Source organism: Passer domesticus, chromosome 1 (genome assembly GCF_036417665.1).
Source record: "Passer domesticus isolate bPasDom1 chromosome 1, bPasDom1.hap1, whole genome shotgun sequence".
NCBI classification, from domain to species: domain Eukaryota; kingdom Metazoa; phylum Chordata; class Aves; order Passeriformes; family Passeridae; genus Passer; species Passer domesticus.
This window is the reverse complement of record NC_087474.1, coordinates 112,527,633-112,548,989: the sequence shown is the minus strand read 5'-3', so window position 1 is coordinate 112,548,989 and position 21,357 is coordinate 112,527,633. Positions and strand designations below refer to the sequence as shown.

Sequence of the window (21,357 nt, the reverse complement as noted above, 5' to 3'; positions counted from 1 at the left end):
GGCTGAATGAAAGCTGACAGATCCAGGTCAGCACTGTTCTATATCTTAGAGCAAAGACACCTGCTGAAAAGGATGTGATCTCTTTTTGGTTGGTTGGTTTTTGGTTTTTTTTTTCCATTAGTAGCCTGTGGCAAACTGAAATCCCCTTGGAATTCAGATGTTCAGTAAAATGATGTATTAATTTCCACCATCCACATTTAGCACTTAGATGAAAGGCTGGTTCACAGCGAGAGCAGACAGACAGCTGAAGGCTCAGTTTAACCATGTCAGGTTTGGGGGATAAGGTGAATCTCAACAAAAGTGAAAATGACCCAGCTCTTAAATTCTTGGGTAGTATTCAGGTTACAGAGCTGGATTACAGCCATGAGCATAGCTGACCATTGCTTATATCCAACTGAGACCAGATCTGAAGGGCTGGTCTGGAATCCTTTTCAGGTGGAATGTGAACACAGGGCACTTGTAACCCTTACAGGACAGGAAGATTGTGTCCATGCAGAGCCTGGCTGTCAGAGTCCCAGGAGAGAGATCAGTGACTTTGTGGACTCAGCTCTGGCCTATTAGTATACCTCTTAATAGCAATTTTTGACAAGCCCTGACATAAAGGTTTTCAAGACCTAAATAAATGCAGAGTCCCTTAAGCAATTCACGTAGCAAATTGCAATATATGATTATTACATAACATTTTGATATAGTAGATGTTTCCCTTCCAACTCAGCATATTTTGTGATTCTGTAAAATTTTCCAATACTTCCAAATTTTTCATCTTGGATGGTTCCAGATCTACCTGAAGTCATTGACTCCAAACACTGTCAGTGTGTCTGCTATGAACACATCATCATTACTGAGATCTCACAGCATCATCAAGGGATTTCTGTTCATGGAGATTCGGCACTGAACTGCTCAGCTGCCAAATGTTTGCTCTTGATCAAAGCCTTCTTTAATGCTTCAGGGACATTAGTGTTATTTGTAGAACTAAACTCAAGTATTTGGAAAACATTATCAAAGACAGTATGATAAATTAAACTGCTATTTTTCCTGAATCATTGATAGAAGGAATATATTTGATGTCTCTACCAAATTTTAAAAAAGTCTATTTATTCCTACTGCTGTTACACAAATATTTAAAATATTATTCTATTAATTAATTCACTATAATAATTATATAATTATTTGTGTTGTTGTTATTATTATTACTTCATATTAATATTTTGCTCTTTTTCTGTACAATGTGACTTGAAAGGTGTTTGACAGGCCTGCCATCAGTACATGATTTTTTCTTTTTAATTTAACTTATATCTTTCCAGAAAAACGACTACATTTACTGAGATGACTTCAGATTTTGGTTAAGAGGTGACTTTCAGTGCCAGGGATATAAACTTACCATGTAACACGGGGTTCTGGCCAGCCAGCCACAGAACAATTAAATCGAACATTTTCCTTTTCCCAGATAGTGTGGGAACGAGGCTCAATGATAAACTCAGGAGGATGTAAGAGTTTATCTTGATTCAACTTCCTATGGAATGCCTGAGTCTCTTCTAGCTGGAAAAGAAACATTTTATTATACACTTGATTATAGCAGCAGTTAGAAGTGCAAATTATTAATACCAAATCAAACCAAAGCAAAAAACCACAAACTGCACCCCCCCAAAAAAAAAGAAAGAAAAAGGCAAATCCCCCTGCAATTTATTTTTTTTTAATATCCAGATACATTGAATGTATTTTTCTCATCTAGACACAGAAAATAAAGTTTTCATTTTCCACAAGTTCCCCTTCCAATATAACTGGATTTGATGTTACAGGGCTTTTCCCCTCAAAACTATTCTGATTAAAATAATATTCCACAATTAGTTACTTATTTATAATTTTAAATACAGAATGAAATTTCAAATCGGCCTGAAACTCAGATATCTTCTGAACTTGTTCTGTAATGCAAGGCTCTCTATGCCTAGATCATCTCTGACAGAACTACTTTCAAACCTTTCCTCCTGACAGGATCTTTCATCCTCCCAAGGAGGATGGTTCAACTGCTTTAACTGCTTGACTATCCACAGAGCTGGGGAAAAACTCCTAATATGGTGTAAATCTTGCTTTCTGCAAACTAAATGATTTCTTTTCTGCCCTAACTTTCCTATATGGAGAATTACAGGTTCCTGTATCCAGATTATTAAAAGAGGAGTTCTATAAACAGGGCAATACCAGTTTTCCTTACAATGGTTTCTCAGTACTGGACAGGTTCTGTTCGTCCTCAACATTCATCAAACAGTGACTGCTCTTTATCATAGACCTAACAGATTCCAACACAATTAAACAACTGCTCCTTATGTGTTACTGATAATGCTCTAGATTGGTATTTTTATACAGCTGTCATTAAATTGACTGACCTTTTACAACTCTCAAATCCTGAGGTACCTCTACTTAGCCAGGCATTCGTCATTTACTTTCTTTTCTCTCTGTGTGTAGTAATTTCCATTGGTTGTTTTCCAATTTCACCCTCACTGTTTCTCAGTTTTTGAGATGATTTTGATTTTTAACCCTAACCCTAACCCTAACCCTTGGTCTTAAAAATGTTTACACCCTTTCCAACCTTATGTCATAAGGACATTGTATAAGCATATTGCCAATTCTTCTGCTCAAAACAATAAATAGTAAAATATAGTAATATTATAGTGTAGTATAGTAATAAAGTATAGAAGTAGTATAGAAATATAGTATAGAAATAAAGTAATATATTTGCTAAATGGAACATATTTGCATTTACATGTCCTGTCTGGTCACAACATATTTGTAACTATGCTCTGAGAATTATTTTTTGAAAAGTTGGACAATAATGCACACCATTAGAGATTCAGCTCCAGATTTCTTCTCTAATTTACACCTAATTTACCCTAATTCTATCCTAGTTTATGGCATTTATTTAATGTTTAAAATTCTGGGGTGAACACTTTGGACAAGCTTGTTCTCAGGCCATAAAAATCCAGAAATTACCCATTCACCTACTTATGAGCAATACACACACACACAGAGAAATATATATATATATATATATATATATATATATATATATATATATATATATATATATATATATATATCAGCTGCCTAATCCTTCAGATGAAGGATGCTGTGCCATTTAAATAGGTGTGGGCATGATCAAAGAGCCTTCCCTGGTCCCCTACTCTATCCTTTTCTCTCAGCCCCACAGAATCATTCCTGGTGCCTGCATTGGGACACAGTGCCTCTCTCCTTTTCCATTTGATACCTAGATAACAAGACTTTTAAGTAATTAAAGAGATTTCCATTGAAAATACTTAGGTTTATTACTAGCATTATTGTGATTGCCCATGGAGTAAATCAGGGCAGTGGTGTGCTAGGCACCTTACAAACACCAAACAAAAAAAGACTAATTTTCTTTTCCAGCTTAAGTATTAATTTCTAATCTTTTACCGTTTTCTTCATGGCTACACGTTCAGCAGACTCCCGGATCGCCACTTTCCTTGATTTTTTTTCGTGATGCTCCTCTTCAGAAGTTGTCTTGGCCACCTTGCTGACACTAACTCCTTCCCCTGTGGCAAAAAGGTTCCTCTTGGCAACATATGCGGCACTTTCTTTGATTCTCTCTTCTTCAGTGTCTGTGATACCACTGATATTCACTTGTCTGAAAGAATTTTTAGAAAGCAGAATCCCATTGGAAAATGCTGAGAACATGCTCCATTTCTACTTGCTACAGAATCAGCCACTACAGTGGCCAACACCCTTCTGCCACAACACTCTCATATGTATTCAAAGCAGAAACATGGAAGGGATTCTGCAGAAAGACTGTGTATTTCACTGTCCAAAGTCATGGCCATATTCAGGGCCTCTCCCTCTAAATATGCCACACACATTTTCAGTTTAAACATTATCCTGCTGTGGCTTTTCATCTCCATCACTATAAAGATGAATGTAAGGCACAACCACAGATCTTCAAGGTATTAACTTACAGCTGCAGTGTTTGTAGCAGCACTGCCAAGGGGGCAAGAGATAATTGTATAACAATCAATGTCCTCACTCATTCATTATTAACACCCCTCCCCATCCCACCCTATATAACTGTAGATATCAATTCTCTTTGCTCATAGAAATTCCATCCTATATTGCTATATATGCTATATAATTTGTATATGCTATATAAATTCCATCCTATATTGTCTTTCAGGAAGATAACTATGGATTTTCTTTCCTCTTCAGGCTTTGTACAGAGGTGAGACATAAAGTACTCTCAGTGGGTGCAATTCTGTTTCCACTCTCACACGTGGAGGTACCTTTGAAACCTTTGTTTTGGCACTGCCAGGACATTACAGCTGCTGTAGTGGTGCATGCACAATGAGAGTTCCTTGACTTAAGAAGAAGCATCAATATCCTCCTGCTGAGTTTAGTTACTTTAGGGGAACATTAGATAGCTCACTGAAAACAAATTTGGTTTAAGTTCTCATTAAGTGCCATCTTGCAAGCACTATAGAAACATCACCTCTGTTTCTAGAGTGCACTCAAGCACAGCCTCTCTTTTATCATAAAACACTTACTACTACTACTACTACAAAGCAAAAAATAGAAGGAAGAATTTTTTTTCTTTTTTTTTTGTTAAGATTGCCAATATTATGCATCTGACAGCACATCTCAATACTAAAAAAAGAATAAAAAAATTAATTTAAGCTCAGAATTAAGTGTCCAGCCCCTTATATATGAAGTCAATTTGGTGAGATGCAAGCCAGTCAAGCATTGGAATGCTGTAAACTTAATTACATTTAACAACTGCTGAAAAGACTAAAAATCTTACTTTACAGCATAGAGCTTTGATCACCCTCAAACTCAACTTCCTGTGTTTCAGTCTGCTTTAAGAGGATGATCCTTAAGAAATCAATGGAATGATAGATTCCCTCCACTGAGGCACACCAGCTGTCTCCATAAATATCACCTGAAGCTGTAGATATAGGGAAGAGATTTTTAAAAACAATTTTGAAAAAATCAGTATAACGCATATGAATATAGCTTTCTACATTAATTTTAAATGAATCCATGGCATTTTTCTTCAAAGGTAAACTGATGTTATTTCCTCTTTAATTACATTAGTTAAGATCTCAGCAACTTCGCAATATGGACTGGCTCCTCAAGACATTAAGCATCTTTTGGGAGCTGATGAATATCCTCTGACTAAAATAGAACTCATCCTAGTCATCCGCAGTTTTAATCCCCAGATGCTTTTGATCAACAGTATTAAATATTTAGCTTTTCTAATAATTTCTCCCTGTTATAATCTTCCCAGATCAAAGAGAAACATGTTCTCTGAAATGACAAATGCACTAAACCAGCAAACTGTACCATTTAAGAGCAGATTTTACAGTCAAGTCTCAAGGGTTTCAGTAGAAAATAATTTTCACACAGATCTAACCAGATCCAACCCCAAATGGTACAGGCAAAATATAATTTTAAGGGTATTTGCCATCTATAGTCCTTTGGCATAGGTTTATTAGTGATTGCAAATAGTTCCATGAGCCACATCCAGCAACTTCAGCACTTATGGCATTACATCAAGATCTGGGTGTTTTACTGTCTAAAATACTGCCTGGCTGTCCACAATTTTCTCTTGCAAGGATTAGCCCAGGTGTTTAAAAGGTGCTTAAAAGGATCAGTTGCTAAGTGAATAATCTGAGCAAAATATTTTTTCTACAGCAGAACCTGAGGCTTCTGAAGTAGAGCTAAATAATGGAAATGGTGACACATCGCTGAAGGTCACCCAGCTCCAACAAACCCACAGAGAGATGACCTTTATAAATAACTATTGCTTTTAACAGCTCTCTGCCCATGGGAAACAACACATCAATTTCACTGGGGAATTTGGGAATGACATATAGCATGCACATGGTTCAATGGGCTTCAGCTGTTATCTTTCAAACAAAAATAAATATCTGAGAGGGATGTGGCATGCAACTTCCACAGTCTTGGCATGTGGTCATGAGCATGATGCCAACAATGAAAAGCCTAAACCAGATACCATTTCATGCCATGTTGAGTTGAGCACTCAACAGTTATCATATGCTCTTTTTAACTAATTTTTTAAAAAATTTTAAATCCCCAAACAAAATTTAAAATTTTTGGGTCATTTCAGTGGCAGAAAAGCACACACAGCTTTCTGAATTGCCATAAGCAAAAAGTAAGATTTACACCAAAAAAAACCCAAAAAAACAAAAAAAACCCCAATGATGTAAGAATTTTACAGTACCTTTTAATGTAGGATCCCAAACAGGACCCCAGATATTTTACAGATGCAAATAAGCTACACACAGTCACATTGAATTAGATATTACTGTATGCATTAGAAAATTAAAAAAAAATTCTTAATATTTGTTAAAATGTTAACATGATGTGCTAAGATCACACAGGCCTGTAAAAAAGCTAAGTACTAATCAACAGTTGTGTTTTTCAACTATTGCCCAATGTTAAAAATTTTACTTGTGTAGACTCAACACACAATAAAAAGGAAGGATATTTGTGCTTGAGGGCATGGGAGACAGATGATGGGGAGCTGCAAATCTGCTGCATAAGTATAAACACTGGCTGAGATGCAAAAGTAGTGAGAAGCCTTGAGAATATGTTATCTCAAGTTTTGTGTGGGACTGTCACATTTTTAGGTGTTTCTTTCACAGAAGATACAGATGAAACTCCAAAGCAATTTTTTAAAAAGGCAGCAGTGTGTTTTTTAATGTTGGTTGGATCAAAGAGCAGTGAAACCAACACAGGAATGTACAAGGGGTGAGAAAAAATTACTCTGAGATAGTGGGAGGGAGTTAATAAAAAACAAAACTACTGTTCTCATCACAATAGCATCACAACTGCTCAAAAGGCCAGAGCAAAAACATCCTCCACGGACAAGCTGGAACTCAGTTCACATGAAACCACAGGTTTGGATATAAAGCAGAAGTGCCTTTTGGTGTTGGTGAAACAGTAGACAGAAAAGCACTGGCTCCCAGAAACCACTTGGATGTGTCCCCTGAAAAATGCTGTGCTGCAGAGGAAAGACAAGTTGAAGGGAGGTTTCTGTTCAACTGCAGGTGGGCAAAATTTTTTTTTCCTGGCCTCCAACCAAGAGCAAGTTTTCCACACTACACCCCAATATGTATTAATCTGAACAAGTGACTATGCTGGAACTGCTGGAGACTCCTACCAAAATCACCATGCCATACCCCAAAAAGGGCAGGGGAGCCTCTTTGCTGATGTTGGTTCTGGCTTCCACATAAAGTTCACATTCAGCTTTACTGAGAACACTGCTGTAGTAAGATGTATTACATCAGTAACCATGCAATAAATATCCCCAACACGTGAGATCAGTATGAATCATTACAATGGATTTGAGAAGCATTTGGTTTTATTCCAGGGTTTCCCTGTGCCAGGACAAGATATTAGCACGCTGTTTCATTGTTTCTATGTTTAATGCTTGGTAAGAGAGATTTGATTACAGAACAAGTCTTCAAACCAAAAGAATAAGCTAAATAATGTGGACAACATGCTTGCCAGGTTCTCAATAGGCAGAGTTCTAATTATATTTTCATTTCATAGAAAGTGGCCCTGACAATGTGTTCAAAACAAAGTCCAGACACAGTTCATTTGTCCTGGCTCTGGATGAACAATGTCCAAATTCCTACCAGTCAGTTTACTTCTTTTTTTCTCACTCATATGAAGTGCAAACTATCACCATAAGATCCATGAGTGTAAAGGCAGATTAATGGACTTGTTATTTTATAATTTGTTAATAAAATGTCAGAAATAAGATACCAAAGAAAATGAAAATGAGCATACCGTCCTGTGAATATGGGCACCGAGTAGTCTAAGGCTTCGTTTTCTTTGTCCTCTGATATCAAACTCTGTTTTGCTCTCTTTGCTTTGGGACTCATCTTATAGGACTGATCTTCTATCATTAAGTTGGAATTCTTCAGTCTGAAATAAAAATTATATTATTAAAATCAGGAAAACAGCTATTAAGAAGCACTCAAAAATACAATTAATGTACTACAACTTTTGGCTGTCTTGTTTTGTAATCAAGAACTTCTAATTTTTAATAGCCATAGTTTCAGAGTTATTAAACACACAACTAAGTGTGCTTTTGACAATTTCACCATTACGAACATATCACTGATGCCCCTTGATATTAAATCTAAATAGATAGAGTAAGCAATATACCTGGTAGCAATGTACTTTTAACAGCTTTTGGGCTGGGACTTGGGAAGATCATTTAAGTCTCTCTACAGAAATTATAGGGCACTGCATTGCTCAGAAAGCAGTGTTGCCATTCCCACTGCTCTCCCATCCCACTCCAGTGGAAAGACTTGAGTGAAGTAGCACCATTTAAAATAGCACAGATAAATGGAGGATGACTGAAAAGGAGGAAGAGCTTCCCCCCCACCCCTTTCTCACCAGCCTGGGAGGGATTCTGAAGAGCATGAAGCATATTTGAGGCAATCACTTTAGGTTAATTTTTAACATAGATATAAATTGTGTAAACAAAGCTCGAAACACCTGGTCCTCCTTTGCCAAAGCAACACATCTCTAATTGCCATAGCTATGGAATATGCTAGTTATTTGTCAGCCTTTAATAAATCCCCAATGTGTCTATTCACCTGTATTGCAACATCACCACATAAAATCACATGTGAATGTGCTTCTGGTCTGGGGATTTGTCTGCACAGTATCAGCTCCCAGCTTACAGGTGTGGATACAGGAGCAGAATTATGGTTTCTCAGCAAGGCTCGTTAGCCTTGACATGTGCCTCTGTCAGGGATAGCCTGCTTCCCACACCGTGGATACCTTAAGCTGGTGTCTCCACACAGCACGCTGTACACATATATCAAAACCCATGCTAACACTGGGCCCCTGGGAATGTTACACATGCATAATGTAATATAATATTATACCCTTGGGCTAATGTTTTCCTTAGGCTGTATCCCTGCAAAAGTACCACCACCAACACAAGAAGAGTGCTTAGTTTCCAAAATGTGTGCTAGTAATCTATCCACTGAGACTGTGTGTGAGATGACACAGGATCACTTTCATTCTCCTGTCCTCCCTTCCTTCATTTCTTTGTGTTTATCCCTTTGAGTTGGATGCTGAGTTCTCTCCCTAACCAGTTCCCGTTAAATCAATCTCCCATTCTCTAGCTCTCTGTCTTAATGTAATTGCCCTGTGCTCCCCAGGGGCCACCACCACCAAGCCTGCAGCACTTCTGCCAAGAGATACTCAGTACAGGGGGTAAAAGCAACCGTGCACTGCTTCTCCTTCCTTCCTCCTCTCCCCGTAACCTGGTTTCCACACAAAAGAAGGCACAGTCAGTGAGGGACTATGGCACACACCACAGGACTGGGGCCAAGGGTTTTCCATGTCAGGCACCAGTGGGTCAGCTAAGGCACAGACCACATCTACAGGAGAGAGGTGCTGTGGGCTCTGGGTTTTGACACCAGGCACTGCCCAGCACAGCCAGGGATGGAGTACAAGAGGGGCAGACCCGGCTTTAGGGACAGAAATCCAAGCAGAAATCACTCGGGAACAGTCCAGGCAGAGTAAAATAAAAAGGAAGAGGGAGACACATTGAAATGGGGTGTGCAATAGCTTTACTCCTGGGCTGGACAATGATGTGCAATCACTACAGCAAACCACAAATGCACTGGGAGAATTCCTCAAATAAGGGATAAGAAACATCAAAGGCAAACGATTTTCATTACTTTTCTTAATTGAAGTAGAGCCTGTAAGGAGCTGCAGATCCTTACTTAGCAGGTGACTTTTATTCCTGTCCTATTTAAAAATGGGTCACACCTGGAATTTTGACTCTGACAGTTATTAGATTTCCTCAGAGCTTTAAGCTGAACCAGTTAGGAGACCACTTCATTCCTAGTTGTTTCTAGATCAAGAAGGATCACAGTACCAATTGAACTTCAGTTAAAATGTCTAGAAGTTTTTATTTTCATAAATGTAGTTGAAATGTGGTGAAAATTTCAGCTCAGGCATTTACAGCACTGTTAAATCCAGACAAACACATTATTCCTAAAGGAGAGTTTGGCCTTGCAGTCAGTTTAGTTTTCATTTAAGGTCGAGATTACACATTCATTCAGGGAATTAATGGGAAAAATATACAGCAGTTCCCATTACTCCCTGCTAGCCATTTTGTTGATATCTTTCCTGTATGACAATGGGGTTTCCTGTCTTTCATTAATATCTCTCTAAAACTATTTGAAAAGGCAAAAATAAATTGCTACAGGTTAAGTTTGTTTGGAGGCTGTTTTTACACTCAAACACTCCACATGTTTGAAGTTGAATATTTCACCTTTACAACCATACCAGAGCACCCAGCTGATGTTTTCAGAGGGATACCTAGAGGGATACTCCAAAATGTTCTTTAGAATTGCACTGCATAAACCAAGAGATTAGATTAAATGTGAAGCATCAGAAAATGTTTCTCCTTTGTAAACTCCATAATTTGCTTCTGTTCTGACAGAGCTAGATGGAGGCTAGTAGAAGCACATATTCAAATGGAGCTCTTTGCTTGAGAGAATAGGTTAAACACTATTCTATCATGAGGCTTATTTCACTGTTTTCCTGTGTTCTTACTATTTCTTCCTGTGCAACACAAAACCAAAATCCTGCCTAAAATCATTATTTAGGTGGCCCAAAGGAGGAGTCTGTTTTTTGAACCAGATTCTGAAATCTTGCCCTTTATTTTAAAACGTTCCAACCTTTTACCTGATATGTGGAACAGAATCTCCCCGGAGGAGCAAGAGCAGGGTATCAGTGCTCTCCAGTTTCATAGGGAGGAACACTACCATGACCTTTTAACATCTTTCAGCCTCATCTGATATGCCCAGCTAGCATATGTATATATTTTTTTTTCCAGGTCAGATATTATCTGTACAGGTTTATCAAGGTTTGTGACCTAAGCCTACTGTCCTCACTTCAGGGTGGATTCCAGCATGTTAAAATGTCAATGCCAGCATTTTCTTAGTCTTTCATTAGTGTTGTAAAAGGCACAAGCATTGTTCTGTAGAGATGTAAAAGACCAGATGCCATTAACTTTTCCCTCTAGCCTTAAGAAGAGCTAAAGAAAACACTGTGCAAGGCATCTGCAACTCCCAGACAGATTCTTTGTTCTGTCTTGATGTCTTATTCTCAGACAGAGAATATGTTGGCACTGCCCTTGTTTCTGTGCCTGAAGGGACAGGTTTCCCACGCTGCCCAAAGAGAGTCTGCAGCCATTGGATGTAGAAACGTGTTCTGCAAGCAGACCACAACACCCCATTCTTTAGTTATTTCACTCCTCCAAGAAAAGGAAGATATAAGCTCTTTTATACCTCTAAAAAAACCATGTATCTTGTCCTGAGCAGAAAAAGACAGTGGTATACACAATGCTTGCACCAGCTGTACCTGCTGGAGAAGCTCCATTAGCTACAAAGCCTTGCCCAGGCTCTCTTTTTAGCAGCTGGTTCTTTCCTAATATGCAGTATTTTAATTTACTGTAAATAGGAGATAGAGGATTGGCAAACCCAGTTATAGGAAAGGAAAAAATATATTTTCAGCAAAGATCTCTTTAAATTCAGCATCTAAAAATGAGACATGCTCTCTGGTAACTATATTAATTTTCAGTTGCTGACAGGTTTGTCACAAGCCCAGGCAATATTGCTGGTGATATTCCCTAACACAGCTTCCACAACAATTTTATTTGAAGGGGAATTGTTTCCACATAGCAGGTCTCATTAAAACAATTTCCACGCTTGGGTATGACATCTGGAAGCCAGCTTCTTAACCCTCACCTATAATAAACCAAAGGATGAGCAGCGCCAGGATCATGGTCTTCTAATGTTTCTGGAAGCATACTATTTACTCAGCCTTGCCCTGATCCTGGTTACCATGTTGCTCAGAAGAGCATTAGCTCTCACTGGCAGCCTAATTAATGGCAAGTTAGAGAGGCATTTTTCCTCTCTTTGCTTGGTACACCTGAATTACACCATTCCTCTTCGCTGTTTTTCCTGACCTGCAAAATTCATGCAAATGCCCAAGCCACACCAGTACTTCTGTTTTCCCTCTAGGCAGGTGTCTGACACTTCTGGTGGCAGATAATCTGCCTGTGACACAATGGGATTAGTGATACTGCTAGACAGGAGAATAACACATGGAAAAGCAGTGAAAGTTTGAGCAAAGGCAAATCACTGAGCTTCCACAAAAAGGAGTTAAACGAGTTTAATCCAGCAGCCCTGTTTAACAGCCCTGTAGTTCTGTAAGCAGCTTTGGCAGATCTGACTCAAATCTTCTCAGAAGCACACAGGGGATGGAGCACTGCTGTGGAAGAAGGAGCCAGGTTTCCCACAGGAGCCAACCTGCCCATGCTGGCAGCCCCCAAGGACTGGATGGGGAAGAGGATGGGTGGCCACAACATCAGCTTGTGGGAGACATACATCCCTCACCTGTACAGAGCCTCAAGGAAAGCAGGACATGTCACTTTTCCTGCCTCTGATAAAGTCAAAGAAGAAATGCTTCACTAGAGACAGCTCCACAAGCTGGTGGGGAGGGCTGGGTCATGGTGAGATGCCCTTTCTTTTGCGAGCCCAGAGCTTTGCACCTTTGGCCAACTGAGACCAGCAGAGCTGCAAGCTTCCATACTTGCTCTTGATTTTGCCAGTTTTCATTTTGCTCCCTGCACTTCCTCAAGCTGTTGTGGTGTGAAGAAGACTTGAAATGTGGGGGACAGACCACTTGCACAGGGAAAATTTTTCCTCCTCCTGAAAAGTCAAGCTGTGGCTCCTTCAAACTGCCTGTGTTCACACCCTGGGAATGTTTTCCACTACAGTGAGGCTTCAACATCACAGAACTGGGTCCAGGTCAAGGTCTTGCAGGTTACCTAGTTCCTAGTCCTTCTCCACTGCTTTCCCCATGATAAATTGCTCACATAGCACCAATTGCATGTCAACACCAATGCTTCATGAACTCTTTCCTGTACTGTGACTACAAAAATGGATGAGACTTAAATTTTGCAATAACTATATGTTTACTAGAAGCTGCTTTAGATGAAAATAAGAAGTAACCTGAATAAAAACTTAATATTTGAGTTTTCCTGTTGGGCTTAAAGGTGTTAATCTGCAAAACTATATCCATTATTCATAAATCTATATTTGTTGGTAATATTCACTGATATGGAATCATCAATTGTTAGCTGAAAAATTTTCTCTGGATTTGGATTTGTATGTCCATTCTGGTTTCAAGAAAACACTCTACAGTTCCGGTCATTTAGATATAGCATTTCAATTCAACCTTTTCTACTTCTAGAAAATTGGAAGAATTTGAAGACTTTTTTTTTTTTTAACTACACCATTCTTTTCATATGGATGAAAAGAGAAAGTCTCTGATTTTCCTAATTTATTTGAGTAACACTTGTTGTCTCCACATTACCCCTTGAAGTATTTTGGGTTATCTGGGAAAGACAGTACAAATTTGGCAAGAATTCCTTCAAATTTGAACTACAGTTAACTGTAGAATTGCATTATTTTTTCTCTTTTGCCTCTTTCAAATTGCAAAAATATGGGCTGTAAAAAAGAAATCAATACCAACATAGATTCTGTATTAACCATAAACACAATACTGAGATTTTAATTCAGAAATATTGTCTCCTGTGTTAATTAAGTTTTGTGTAAGAGAGCTTGGAATCCCATGCACCTAATCTCCAGAGTCCTTGTCTTAGGTCGCAGCAATGAATTTTCTCCAATGCAATGACAGGATCACAGAAATGAAGACTATGCAGTAGAGACATTCTTATCTCTGAACAATCAATGGGCAAGTCTTGTATTACAGAGCATTATATATGCAAATATGCTACTTTAAACCAAAAACTTTTATCTCAAGCAAAACGAAGTAAATGTTTTAAATTCTGTCTCAACTAAGCAATTTCATTTCCTTCAATATTATACTGTTGAGATTAGAGTTATTCTTAATGACAACACACAGGTTTCAGAAGAAACTTGCATGACAGCTGAAGAGCTTGTAAGCAGGACTCACTTTTTTAACAATCATGTTTTACAACTTGAAGTTCTTTTTTATGAGAACCTTTTCTTCAAGAAGAAGCAAGCTTTGGGTTGGGGTCAGCAACAGAGTGCAGGCACAGCTGCATTGCTGCAGAAATTTGAGATATCTTCCCTTACCCAGCACCCTTTGGAAGCACAACCCTCAGTCCCAGCACCTCCAGTTTTCTTCCCTTCACCAGCAGATTATAAATGAGATTCTCACTGCCTTCTCAGTGATAAATTATCTGCACAAGTAAAATTGTTTCAACAGCAAAGCCTGGATATTACCCAGTCTAAGACAATCAGCTACAGAATCATAAAATCATTATAATCTCTAAGATCATCAGGGTCAACCAGTAACCCAGCACTGCCAAGCTTAAACCATGTCCTTAAGTGCCACACATTTTTTGAATACTTCCAAGAATGATGATTCCACCATTTCCCTGATCATCCTCTTCCAATCCCTTTCAGTGAAGAAATATTTCCTAATATCCAATCTAAACTTGCCCTAGTGCAACTTGAGGCCATTTCCTCTCATCCTGTCTTGTTACCTGGTAGATGAGACCAAGCCCTGCCTGGTTATGCTCTCAGACAGCTGTAGAGAGTGATAAGGTCTCCCCTGAGTGTCCCTTTCTCCTAGATAAATAACTGTATTTCCCTCAGCTGCTCCTCATAAGACTTGTGCTCCAGAACCTTCATCATCTTCGCTGCCCCTCTTTGGACACATTCCAGAAACTCAATGCCTTCCTTGTAGTAAGGAGTTAAGTCATTCATCTTGTCTGTAACAGCCATAGGATCAAATTCCCGAACAAACTCTGGCAAACAGAGACTGGACCCTGAGCTTCCTGAAAGCCAAGATTTCTGTGAAGGCTGAAATCACAAGGTATTGCTTACTGTGGTACATGTAGTCCTTCTTTGGTTTTGGCCAAGATTTCACCATTATCCACAATTCTGGGAGCATAATCAGTTTTCAAAATTTAAATTTTCTGCTGGACAGGTTTTGATCTGTTCCGCTAATGATACCCTTAATTTTACATTAATATAATAGCAAGTAGATGTTTTGAGCTATAATTTGTTGGTTGTTTCCTCTATTGCTGACAGCTGCTCTAATCTTACTTTAATACTTCTCTAATTTCTGTGAATCTCTGAGATATATACATACAAATAATGTCAGGCTATTATAGCAAAAATATTATGCTAATGTAATTGCTTGAGCAATATTTATCTTAAATTTTAAAAAAACCATGAGAGCTGAGTATAGCAACTCTTCTCATGTAAGATGGGATGCTTCAGGTTATTTCTATTTTGGTAATAGTATGTCTTAACCAATATACAGTGTGAAAATTTCCATTTCTTGAATCACTCAGCACAAAAGTGAAACTATTAGGCCAAAGAAGAATTAATCGTATATGGTCACATCAACTCAAACTTGCATGAAGAGCTTTGGGTTCTTTTACTACTCCAACCTTGTCAGATAAGAGACAGCCTCAATCCAAAGCTATGTCAACCCTTCATATTAAATTAAGCTGTATTAATGTGGCTAAACAACTTGGAAGAAGAGGTAGCTCATGCCTAACCAGTTTGGAGTGTGAAATGTCAGCACTCAGACATATCAGCATTGCCTGTGCTGTTCTTATGACAGTCCAAGCATCATACATGTCTTCGTCCAACAAACTAAGCTGACCACAGTCCTTCCAATTGCCAAAGCCAAGGGGAAACACTGGACCAGGAAAACACATTAATGCCAAGTTATAGAGAAACTGTTTGTGGACGAGGAGGAGAGTTTTGCCATTGTTTTCAATGGGAAGTGGTTAGACATTTTTCTACCAGAATGCTGTTTTAAAGATGGATTATCTTACCCAAAACTGTAGGCTTCAGACCCCAGCCTGTAGGCTGCAGCCAGCTTGTTGATGGATTCAGATGCATGGCTGTAGGCAGCTGAGCTGGTGCTGAGGGACTCAGAGTCAAGGCTGTAGGCAGCAGATCTCTTGCTTTGCGTGGCAGAGCGGTCGTAGGCTGTGGATCCATGGCTGTAGACCGCCGAGTCGAGGTCGTAGGCTGAAGAGCCATGGCTGTAAGCTGCTGAGGAGTCAAGGCTGAAGCCTGCTGCAGACGAGTGGCGATAGGCTGCGGAGCCCCTGGTGTAAGCTGCAGATCCTTGAGCATACACAGCAGATTTGCTCTTTGTCTCCTTTTGGTACTGGCTCACAGTGGAGGACAGCGCTTTGTGGCGGTACGCACGGTCATAGTGCTCGTGGTGTCTTTGGTAGAACGGTAAAGACATCATGGGTGCCTTCAAATTTTGGGTTTCACTGCTCTTCTCTTGGTGCAAATAAACAGGATAATGTCTGAAAAAGAACAGGTCAAACATAAGGACTACCATCAAGGAAACTTCTGAGTTGGAATGCAAATAACACCCAACTTCACACAAACTAACACTGAACTTGAAAAATCAACTGCATTGAATTTAGAGTTATCTTTTTATTATGTGATTTAGACTTTCAGACAGGTTCATATTCAGGTTTCAAGATGCTCACGTGTCACCCATCATGACCCAAAACCTTTGCACTCTTGTGTCTATTCCTTTGTAGTTGGCTCCCTGCTACTGCAAACTATTCAAGTTTTATGTGCTCACTTATTACTGCAAACTAATGAAACTCTGTGTGCCTGGCTTCTTCAGAGACAGTATAAATAATTTTGTTCAATTACAATGGAGATAATAAAGTAATAAATTATTTTTAAAGGCATGAGGAAATCCAATGAGGTTATAAAAGCTGAAATAAAAAGATATGAACATATTTATTTTTGTAATCCAATTTTCAGATTGAATTTAATCTTCCATTTATTATTACAACTGTGAATTAAAATACTAAGAATGAGAAGGAAGTCCGTTTTTCTCTAAATGTGCATTACAGTGATTATTTTGCACGTTCAATTTAAAAGAGCTTATTGTGCATTATACTTTTACAGTTGAATCAGGGATCCAGTCTGTATGCAATGGGTAAAATATCATGCTCCTCAATGAAAATCATTTTCTTTTAACCTAAAATATCATGTTCAAGGCTGCCAAGACCCTTTTTCCAGATGATAGGCCCATTTAATTTTAGTTTGCACGTCATCAGTTGATTGTCTTGTAGTCACTTGTAGTGCAAATTTTGATCAGAGGGTAGTTCCCCTCTAAAATGGGAGGAAAGTTGAGTGTAGAAAGAATTTCCTTTGTCTGTTTGTTTGTTTTAAAACCAGCAGTTCAATTATTATTTTGCTTTTTTATTTTGCTGTTGCTATAACTGACTTTTTCTACTGTGATGTGCAAGCTTGCCTCAAGTAATCCATATGATAACCTTTCTTTCTCTTTCTTTTAGGTTCACGTGGCTACTAGGATTGTCCCTGAAAAGGTCCCTGATTAGTAACAGAAATGAGCTACAATAAGGAAATGTTAACAAGGATTTAAAGAAGATCCAAAAACAAAGGTGAGAGGTGTTTGTTATTGTCTTGGGTTTTTTGGGTTTTTTTGTATTGATCACAAGAGTAGGAAAATTGTTCTGCTTCATGATTCCTTTATATTAATGAAAAACTATTTAATGTTTGGATTTAAAATACGCTTACAGAACTGGAAGACAATCATGACTTCATGAAAATCTAAATATCCAGTTTGGGTTGTTCTGCACAGGGTCAGGAGTTGGTCTTTGATCATCCTTGTGGGTCCCTTCTAACTCAGAATATTCTGTGATTCTGTGATTTTTTTTTTACCCGGCTCTTTTTGCCCCCTTGATTTCAGTCCTTGGCTTTTTCTTTAGTATTTGGTTTTGATAGCAAGTAAAAAAATTTCAAACTATTCTTTTTGAAAGCTGCTGAGGTATTTGCCCTAACCAAGTTAATTATTAAAAAAAAAACAAACAAACAAAAAAAACAACAACCAAAAAAAAAAAAAAAAAAAAAAAACCAAAAAAAAAACCAAACCCAGAACCAAAGAGGAAAATTTTCTTATATTTCAAGGATCTCACAAGGGAAATGCTCCTTATAGGATAACTTAATCGATCATTTAGTTGCAGGAAGTCAACAAGGAAGACATTTATTCAGAAACTTTTTATGTAAAAGAAATTCCTGATATCCTGACCAAAGGGAAACTGTGAGACTTCTAGGAGACTAAATTATGCATTTACTTTATTTTTATCTGAGGAAGAAGGAGAAATGGGAAAAAGTGTTAGCCCATTGGTCTCTATGGCAAAAACTGATGTTCTTTTTTAAGTCTCTTATTCTTAATGCTGGCTATTTTTTCATGTCAGTCTAAAAGAATGTAATTATCCTGTCTAGCATCCTTGTTTTTAGTACCTGTCAGTATTTTGTGTTGTTACTTATTTAATTTTGTTAGCTACCGGTAGTATGTAGTTCCTCTTAATTTCCCTAGTTTCAGAAGATTTTTTCCTTCATTTTTCTTTGTTGCCTCCCTGTTCACCTCTGCAGAGCTGGGTTTAGGACTTGTCAATCATTGTGATCACTGCCTAGGAAGGTTAAGTCTTACAGAAGAAAACTGTCTTGAACACTGAAAGGGAAGGAACATGAGAACATCCTGTTTTCCTTCTGCAGAGTACTATGGTTTGTCTTCACCAGCTTTATTTGAAGTGTTGGCTGGCTTCACCATTCATACAAGAGCCACAATGCTAACAGGCATTCAGCTCAGGCATTCCCACAGCCTTCCAGGCTTCAAACATGGAAGGTGATCCACAAGTATGAAGCACCGCATGTGTTGCCCATTAAGAAATTAACCGAGGCATTTCATTTACATTTTATCAAACCAAAAGAACGAAGTCAAATGGACAAAGGAAATATTTTTCTTTCAAACATGAAAGGTCTAGATCTCTCTGTCCTCAGGAGTAGAAGTCTGTGATAGAAGTAAGGACTATGATAGCAAGGCAGTCACTGAGCACTAAGTTAGCTCTCATGGTTCTAATCAAAGACCAGCACTGACTCACATCACGTAACAGGAAACTCCTTTCATAGGTATTTTATCACACCATAAGTTATGTTTTATATTTCCTCTGAAACATCATGGATTGCTCACAGGCCAGGATAAGCTGGTTATATTAGTCTGATCAGATACAGTAGTGTGATGCTATCAGAAATGAAAAGTTACTCAGAAACATCCAAGGACTTTGCTCCTATCTGGAGCACTGCCTGATTATCAGATTGACTCCCATCTCTTAAGTTTTATCTATGCTACCTGCACCCACTTCATCTGTGTGCACCAACCAGCCCCCTTCAGTGTGAGGGCAACACTCCCTCTCAAGATCAGAGCTTGGCCTAAAAATATTAATGGCCATAGTTAGATGAATTCACAGTTTTTGGAGTTTTAGCAGCTGTTGAACTGAGTATTTAAAATTACTACTGAGCAGATAGTTCTGTACTTGTCTACAGTTCATAGCTACACACTAAAGGAAGTGATTCTGCTGGCATTACCTCCTGTGCTGTTTATCAGTCTGTGTAATTCTTTAAATATCTACTCCATCAATCAATGAAAATAATGAAATAGATTTCAAAAAAGAAACTCTTGTAAGCAGGGAATAGATAACATCCTATGCAACAAGAAAATATCTATGTTATTTAAACATTCTCTAAGCCCACAGGAGAGTACATGACAAAACTCCTCCTATAACTCAGTAACCCAGGCTTCATTGAGAGTACTGTGACAACATGAAAAGATAGCTGAGTGAAAAGAGCCTCTGCACTACTTTCTTTTGTTTCACAGTTGAACGTTCAGATGTCTTCAATTCACATCCACAAACCCTCAACTGCTGAGCTAAGAAGAATAAAGGGAGCTACTATCAGCTTGGCGTTACAGATTTGGATTAAAAATAATTGAACACATAAAAACCTTCTGGCATAAAAAAACCACTTACCAGGATCCAAATGAATGACAGCAAATGGAAGAGCTCCCAAATGGATGAATAGGACAAAAATACAGCAACAATGAAGCCAGCAAAGAAAGAGGTAGTTAGGACGAGGGGTAAGCACTGGACTTCAAGGTCCAGAACAAAAATAATGCCTGCAGTCAGTGGAATGTCAGAGCCCCAGTCCAGACCTTTTATGGCCAGGGGGATGCTATAAATATAGCATGGAAGAGGGAGAGAGACAGAGACAGATACCGATACCCTGTACTATCTCTGTGCAAAGACATGATGACGGCAGCTTCAAACTAAAGGAGATACAGAGTTCTTCTTTTAAAATATCCTCACTAAAATCTACATAAAATCAGCATTCCAATTAAAAATTATTTCTACGATTTTTTTTCCTTAGTTAAATCAGATTTAGAAGGAGAGAAAAAAAAAAATGTGTCATGAACGAGAAACTAGGAAAGACCAATCCCTGTGTTGACCTTTGCTATGGTACAAGAATTTGAACATTTTATTGGTTCTTTTTTTAATGCCAAGCCACACTACATGTAATATAGATATTTCAGCTTAATGACAGACAATCTATCAAGACTCTCTAAAGTCATATGAGTTACATTTCAACAGAGAGGTATTTTCTTTGTTCTGTTGACAGGGTTACTTTTTTATCATCTTCTTTAAGATAAAATGCTAAATTAAGAACATGACCTCATGAGGCATTTAAGTAGATACAAACAATGCAGCTCTAAAATCCAACTTTTTGCTTCTAAATTAAACAGTATTACCTCTAGGAATAATTAAATGGGCTTGTCTTCTTTCATTTTGGTCCCAGCATTCTGGCATAAAAATGAGTAATCAGTGTGGCTGAATATAACATCAGAACAAGTTCTGTCACTGGAGATCTAATAGGTGGAATGCAGTGTGACTTCATTGTAAATACAACTTTCCTCTGTCCTGTAAATTTAGCTTTCAATAAAAGTGATTAGTGCATTTCATTTTGTTCATTTGCATTGACAGAAATATTAACCCTCTCAGTTCTGCTATAGCTTCTTTTCACACTTGCCATGCAACACAACCAAGAACTTTCCAGATCCTCCTGCTCTGTTAGCACTGTCCCCTTTATGGGTGTAACCACCAGAAGAAGGTCTGGACAAGGCTAGAGGATGCCAAGCTTTTCTCTACCATAGTTCATCAGTATCTTCTTCTTCTCACCTCTCTGCCTTGATTCTACATGAAATCCCCTCATTGTCCCCACTGGCTACTGCCTCCTTCCTGGTGCTCCACCACGCAGTAAGTTCAGAAGCCTCTTCATCTCCCACACCAGGAGCTGCTCAGGTGCACCAAACGTATGGGCTTTTGGTTTTTGCTCATGGGGACAGAAACTATGGCCAGCAAAAAGT

The 21,357-nt window shown here is 38.4% G+C and overlaps 1 protein-coding gene and 1 long non-coding RNA gene across 2 annotated transcripts in view; one reads left to right on the top strand and one right to left on the bottom strand.

The window, feature by feature from the left end:
- The window catches only part of MYOM1 (myomesin 1), a 75,816-nt gene extending 55,735 nt beyond the window's left edge, over window positions 1–20,081 (bottom strand). The window contains exons 1-5 of the mRNA XM_064434520.1: window positions 19,967–20,081; window positions 15,929–16,417; window positions 7,834–7,971; window positions 3,445–3,655; window positions 1,382–1,539 (exon numbers count right to left, since the gene is read on the bottom strand). Coding sequence (XP_064290590.1) covers window positions 1,382–1,539; window positions 3,445–3,655; window positions 7,834–7,971; window positions 15,929–16,356 — 935 coding nt within the window. The 5' untranslated portion in view covers window positions 16,357–16,417; window positions 19,967–20,081. The remainder of the gene's footprint in view (window positions 1–1,381; window positions 1,540–3,444; window positions 3,656–7,833; window positions 7,972–15,928; window positions 16,418–19,966) is intronic.
- Window positions 6,907–21,039, top strand: LOC135308906 (uncharacterized). The gene is made up of 3 exons (XR_010369283.1): window positions 6,907–7,088; window positions 17,432–17,539; window positions 19,816–21,039. It is a non-coding gene; the product is annotated as an uncharacterized LOC135308906 (long non-coding RNA).
- The last annotated feature ends 318 nt before the right edge of the window (window positions 21,040–21,357 follow it).